At 33.0% G+C, this 7606-nt stretch overlaps 1 protein-coding gene across 1 annotated transcript; it reads right to left on the minus strand.

Annotated features, from left to right (window-relative positions):
- Positions 1–1633: 1633 nt before the first annotated feature.
- LOC141683175 (protein BEARSKIN2-like) lies at positions 1634–4214 on the minus strand. Its single transcript, XM_074487863.1, has 3 exons — positions 4013–4214; positions 3078–3349; positions 1634–2486 (listed from the first exon to the last, which is right to left on the minus strand). Exons 1-3 carry the CDS (start codon positions 4179–4181, stop codon positions 1815–1817), a joined length of 1113 nt encoding a protein of 370 aa, XP_074343964.1. The 5' UTR covers positions 4182–4214; the 3' UTR covers positions 1634–1814.
- Positions 4215–7606: the final 3392 nt, after the last annotated feature.

The raw sequence follows: 7606 nt of genomic DNA on the forward strand, positions 1-7606 counted from the left end.
CTTGGCCAGGGAGATGCCTTATCCGTGAAGTCTCGAAGCCATGGACGAGCCTTAGGCCTTTGTGGTTGGGCTTCATCGCGGACATTCCTAAAGCTAGTAGAAGACGGTTTCCAGTAGGTTTCCTGTTGGGCCTCGGGACAAGAGATCTAAACCCATTAAGTTTCTTGTTCCCTAAGAACTACGTTGGCTTGATTCCCTATAAATAGAGATACGTAGGCAAATTATAAGGGGTCAGAAGCGAGAGTGCAAAGGAGCCACCAATAATCACAAATACCAAACAATGTTCATAAAATTCGACGATTACGCCAGCAATAGTTGGCTCAGTTGGTTAAAGAGGAGATAACTATCCTTTTGGTCATAGGTTCGAATCCCACGGGAGGAGAATTTATGATTATGCCCCCTGAGTCAGAGTCTGTCGCTTAAATGCGGTTTATCTTGGTTCACGTGGTTTGCAGATTTTTCTGACGAAAAATCACCGTCACAGATCTTTACCAAATTCCTTCGTCAACTGTTACTCTAGCACCTCAATACATTACATTAATCGATTGAATTATATTAATTATATAAATTGAGTTGACTTCCATATACATTTTTCCATCAACGACTAAAAATTGTAGAATCAACTTAACCGAATTAGATTATTTTTCATGATTCAATAAGACCAACACGACTCACTGTTCACTTCTATTTCTGTTTATGTATAGTAAAGAAAATTTAAATGTATACATGAGTTAAATACTTGGCTATTTGAAACTTAATAACAGCTCATACATAAAAAATGACATAGTTCCAATCTTTATGAATCCGTTGAAGAAATCAGAAATCTTATGACACAGTAAATATTTTCCTAACTCATGTCATATTCATGGTAACCTAATAATTGTGAAATGTGAAAATAAATAACCCCTTGTCAAACACAAAATTAGATTATAAAACCAAACCATATATACGCACCCATAAGAAATTTGAGAAAACTAATAAAATAATCATGATTTGTTGTAAATGGTCTGATTTATTGCAGTGTCATACATATTTCTCCTCTCCATACTTTATTCATAATAGTCAACAAATCTGTAATGCTTTATAATCCGCATATGAAACTTGCTAGGTTTGAATATATAGATATATTAATTACGAAAATATATTAGAAATTACACCTTTTTACTTTTTACCACATCCATTTTGCTAAGTAACACCGAAGAAAACAAGTTCCCATATAATTAAGTAAAATTCAAAGTAATTTTTAATTAATCATATGATCTTTGTATTATGACCATATATAGATATATTAATTACGAATATATTTTAGAAATTACACATTTTTTACTTTTTACCATATTCATTTTTATTTTATTTTATCGTAGATAACCCGCAGCCGCTAGCTTTGGGTGCACACTGCTAATTAAACCCTACGAGCTCACACAATAGCCCGCAAACCACGTGAACCAAGATAAACTAGCAGTGAAGAAAACAAGTTCCCTTAATTAACTAAAATTCAAAGTAATTTTTAATTAATCCTATGATCTTTGACATTATGACCATATTTTTACGAGAAAAATGATAATATTTCGGCAGACCTCCAAATTATAATTATTTATTTTATAATAAATCACTAGATAAATAAGTTCGGGCACACCATAAAAATTTAACATCATTTGTCCAACATACAAATCACAAATACTTATTGTAAATAAACCATAACCTACATGTATGTATCCATACAATAAAACAAACAAGTAGAACCCTTCAAGCACATACTACTACAACAATGTCTAAATCAATGCCATTCTTTCTCTTAATTATAAATAGTTTCCTTAATAAGGAGCCCAATAGTTTTCTAGATCACCATGCTCCATGGTCATGAACCTGTTATTCATCCCCACATTTCCCTGGCTCATATCATAATTAGCTACTGCTACCTGATCATGACTACTAAGAGAGCCACCAGCAACATGATCCACATTTATCGCAGTCTGCGGAACCTGAGGCACACCAGCTGGCCTGTAAAAAGGAGGCACTGAAGAGGATGCTCCTCCTGTACCACCTGATCCTCCTCCTAAGTTCAAGTTAAGGCCAGATATAGTAAACGAGTTTCCGGATCCACCAACATTTCCCCCGGAGGCCAGAAACTGAGGGTAGCTCATTAATTGTGACTGCATTTGCATAGACATGGGAGGCATGCTACTAGTACTATTGCTATTGTTATTGATACTACTTGAGCCACCTGATGATCTGTAAACTCTACTAAGTTCCGTGAGTTCTGTGTTGCTTAAGTAATTATTAGTTCTTCCCATTCCCATTGGAAATTGATGTTGAAAACCGATGTTTTGATCGGATTGAAGCATTTGGGAGGGATGCATGGTACTGTTTGCGGCTAGCATGTCGAGATTGTAAGGATTAAGTGATCTTGATTGATTTGATGAGGAGGGGTACTTTTTAGCTCCTACACTCTTCTGAAACACGCGGCATACCACCCATTCATCCTGCTGAACTTGTTATAACACAAACAAACTGTTAATCTAATGTACATATATAAATCACAAACTTGGATATGTAGTTGAAATTTTATACAAGGGCACAGTATATAGTAGCCAGCAGCGGCGGAACCACGATTGTAAAATAGTCGGTGCAAAAAATATTTATATATCAAACGGTCTAGAATCGAGTATCTCCTTAAAATTAACCGAAGTTAAAATATTTAGGATGATATTTAAAAATACCTATTTTTTGGGTGCAATGGCTGAAAATACCCATTTTTAAAACACATAGCTGAAAATACCGTTTTGGTTACGCATTTTGTAATTGGGTAAGAATTGGGTATCCAAGAAAATTACCAAAATGCGTAGTTTGGGTATTACCATTGGGATACGCATTTGCAAATGCGTATCTTAAAAAAAAATAAAAAAAATAAATTGGATACTCATTTGACCAATGTGTATCTAGTACAAAACATGATACCCAAATGTCAAATACGTATCCGGAACGGTATTTTAGCCATCCACTTCTAAAATGAGTATTTTCAACCATTTGCACCAAAAAAATTGTTATTTTTAACATTCTTTCAAATATTTGTATACCTTGGTAGTCCTAAAGGAGGACTTGGAATGAATGCGATATTCATGCATGACCCAATTGGTTTTCTCTCCTCGAGGAGCTCTTCCTCGGTAGAAAACCAAAGTTTTCTTCATACCAACTAATTCAGAAGTGGTGGAATTGAAGATCTCCTTGTCTTTCCCTGTTGTTTTCCAGTAACCAGTGTTAGTTGCTCTGTTGGTTCTCACTCCTGTTGGGTATTTCCTGTCTCTTAAGCTGAAGAAATACCACTCTTTCTCTCCCATTTTCGCTTTCCCTGCAAATCCACCAGTTTCATCCTTCCATTAGCTTAATAATATAGAACTGAACATGTTTGAGAGATAAAAGCCATGACATATTGTTCGATTTGATCATATGTTTTAAGAGACGAGAAATTTTGAACAAAAAAATGCAACACTAAAGAGAATCTAATGTCAAAATGCTACACATTATACAAAGAAAAGAATATTTCTAATATACTATAGTCTATAAATCATCTAGTTTCTTCTTTTTTCCCAGCTACCAAATACAATTATGTGCATCAATTAGATCCAAATTGTCTCTCTTTTTGTTAGTTCAACCGAAAATTTTAGCAAGAATTTTTTTACAAAATCACGAGTTTTAGTTAAAAATCAGATATTTGCGATAATTCATTTTAGCTCTGACTGTTATGTAATCTTGGTTCATCCAACAAATATATCTTTCAACGTATTTATATATAAACATATATATGAACTCTAAAACAATTTATATGCACGCAATAGCTAGCAAAACAAGTGCAAGTGTATAGATCAAAATCAATATTAAGCAAGACCTACATCAAGATATTTAGAGCCCTAAAAGCATGATTAATTACTAAATGCATGTTAATAATCAACAAGAACATAGAAAAAATAATAAGACATAATCGATAGGCCTGGGTTCTGCAGTAATATTATACCAGGAAGATCCCATGGCTCACACTTGTTGAGGTCGACGTCTGTAACAGCCCTAGCTGTAAAACTAGCATCAGAAATCTTATTTATGAGATAACAAGTGATGAGCTCTTCATCTGTAGGATGAAAGCGAAACCCTGGTGGCAGTGTTTCGTCTTTCATCTCTTTCTCCATTTTTCTAGTTTATATGCAAATATTTAACTTGTTATTCGAACCAAGTTTTGGATAACTTCAAAGATTTGTTAGTCTTCAGAAGAAACCCTAACTACAATTAATGGTAGAGTACTTAAGTGGAGATAATCTTTGTTTCGTGAAGAGGAAGAAGGAGAAGAAGAAGTATTGCAGAGAACTATGTATGATCAAAACTTGGTTTAAGATATCAGATAGTTAATTTTTATGGCTATGTAGATAGTAATAAGTTTGATTTATTGAAGATTGATCAGAAGTGAAGGTGAAGCTCTCACCTAATATGAGTCTAGCTTGTGATTAATTAATTTGCATTAATTGTTTCTTGTGCGACTGAGTGTTTATTATTTTATGATTAGGGCTGTGCTGGCAGCCTGGCATGATTGACTTCTGGAAGTATGGAAACAAACAGAAAATGATAGTGCACAATATTTAATTAACGCCCAACTACACATAATAAGTACTAACTCACAAGTTTGGTGCATTTTGATTGGTTTTTAATCATAAATATTGATATACCACTATATTTACAACAACTCCATCAATAAAAATGTATCAAACTCATAAAATAAATTAAAGGCTGGCTTATCATACCACAAAATTATTTCGAGGTAAGTTTAAACGAGAATTTATTGTGTGAATGCTTTATATTTTCAAGAACGCTATTTAACGTTCATCTTATACCGTCGTCACATTTTTGAAGTGCCGAAAACAATCAAGCCAAGAAGGAAGAACGTATCTCTGTGCTCATTATTAGGTTAAATACGATCGTAATTAAATGTAATCGAATCTGATTGAATTTAACCATTTCTTTAAATTTGACCGCTTTCGGTCGAATTTAACCTAGCCGAAAAAATGTAAGGAATTTAAATGGTCGTATTTAATATAAAAACGATCTGATTGCTAATTAAATATGACTCGAGTATATGCGAACGAATCCGGTTATGTACTTTAGCTAAATACAACCGATTTTTAACCATTTATATTTAACCATTTTTCTTGTAGTGGTTATGTTATTTTCGCCCATATTAGCTGGATAAATTTCTTTTTATGTACCCTTAATGATTATAATGAAAGATGCTAATACACTTAATAAGATATTTACATAATACTCAAATTAACTTAAGAACTACTCCCTCCGTTCCACTTGATTCTTTACATTGGGGGACGGGAGATCGGCACGTAATTTAAGACTCCCGTAAAACATAGATTTCTAAATATTTTTAAATATTTTTTTAAATAAAATATAATATTTAAACTTTTATACAAAAAAAGAAAATTCTAAAAATAAATTATAAAATTATAATTTATAGTATAAGACGTACGGAAGGAGTACTACTGCACTATCATTCTTCATTTCTTCTTGAGATAAACATTAATTTTCTTATAAATGTATATGTAGTTCAATATATATTTGCCGACTTATTAACCTAGTGTGTAACAAGGACTGGAGTCTTACTAGGCAAATGTGCTAAGCTTAAAAATATACTCCTATATGTCTTCTAAACAAAAGTCTATGAAAACTTAGATCGCCTGTTTTCTCTGTATCATTTGCGAAGTTCTTAACCAACACTACAAGAAATATGGCCATTTGTGACGAATTGTAAAACTTCCGTCGTAAATTCTTGTAGCAAGTAGTCGATTTGTGAACTGAAACACGAATAGCTCACCAATAACATGCATCAAGTCTAGGGTTGTTTAGTTCTTCTAGATACCTGCAGGATTGACCGAGGCCTTGCAATTGCTTTCATCAGTTTTAGTCGTCATCTGACTGCACAGAATCATCGAGGGATCGACAACAGTCGTTATTAAACTTTATCATAACAATTAGGGACATCAATTTCAGTAGGAAAAGACGTAGGTGATGAAGGTCGCAGTAGGGCAGCTGTACTGTAATTATATAATGTAATGCAGTTTTCCTCAAACTGGCACGCAAATAGACTTTGTTGTAACGATTGTTTTTGAACATGGTGCTTGTTGTTATGCTGCTGAATGATTGAGCTCTAATAACAACTTTTAACGACCTCAGTTTCATTATTCGGTTTTTCATTATGTATTGATCGGTCCTAATTAGATACATTTATCCTATTTTACTTGTACCTGGTTACGGAGTGTCGGACACAACATATTGAGTGTCCACGGATAAGTGTCGTGTTGGAGTGTTCAAGTGACTCGGACACAAGTACAGTAGCTAACTAGTCGCAAAGGTAGTGCAGATCATCGGAAACTGATCGATGACTTCATCAACAATGGGGTTCTGGAAACTAATACCTATTTGAAAAATTAGTATGCCATTTGTTATAAAAAAACTACATATGACATTTATGGTGTCTTCGTGGGTCTTTACAACTTTCTGGTTTTGAAGTGCACGACAAGTAGGCTACTAATCTTTCTGAGCCCAACGAATTATCTGGTTTTTTTATTCGGTTGTCCATTTTGAGCAACAATTTACCAGATCAAATTAATCATTCATATACATATATGAATGACAGAGAGATATTCAACAACATGTGTGCATTGTGTGTGTATGTCATATAAGCCTGCATGCATGTAGGAGTGACAGTGAAGGTTGTGGAGTAGAAACCTGCAAAATTAATTACACTTGAATCAGAAGAGTAGTTAAAATGATTTCTTAAGAAGGTTGTCTGATTTTTATCACCTTCTAGCGTCATCCCACGAGTAAATTACATGATATTGGCGGTATTTTACACCAAATTTTAAAATAGTGGCCAAAATTTCAAAATTTTAAAATAGTGGTCAATATTTCTTTCCGTCTTTTAAAAAAATGGTTACCGTCAATTTCTGTTAAGTCTTCATCGTTAAGTAATATATTTAAAATGTAATTATATAATGGTGGCAATACTTTGCATTTATTTTCAAAATAGTCGCTACACTTTTAAAATTTTAAAATAATGACATTTTGTCATTGTGGGAATAGTTTTAAAGAGTTATGACAGATTGACCATAATACTAGCTGTCGATTAATAAATTATTATTATCAATTTGGTTATAAAATATTTCAATAAGTTGATATTCTTCTCTATATTTTTGCTAATTTTTTTATTTGTATTCTTGTGTGAGGAGCTTGAAAAAACATGAAAGTCACGCACTTGATTGAATTAGAAAAAGTGAAAAAATTGATGGTTATTTGAGTCTATCTCTCTCATTTGTTTATACTTTCTTTTTTGGGATGTCTCTTCTAATTGTTTATATTTCAAAAATTTTAAAAATAGTAATTTTTTTATAATTTTAAAATAACTACATCCACTAGTACTTCTATCCACTATACTCACTTTATACATATAATATTAATCGGTCTCATTACTTTACTCACTTTTTTAACTTTTCTCCACTACTTTATTATTTTTCTTAAACTTTGTGCCTATGTAAACATTTGGCAGGGACGGAAATAG

The sequence above is a fragment of the Apium graveolens genome, chromosome 9 (genome assembly GCF_009905375.1).
Source record: "Apium graveolens cultivar Ventura chromosome 9, ASM990537v1, whole genome shotgun sequence".
NCBI lineage: Eukaryota > Viridiplantae > Streptophyta > Magnoliopsida > Apiales > Apiaceae > Apium > Apium graveolens.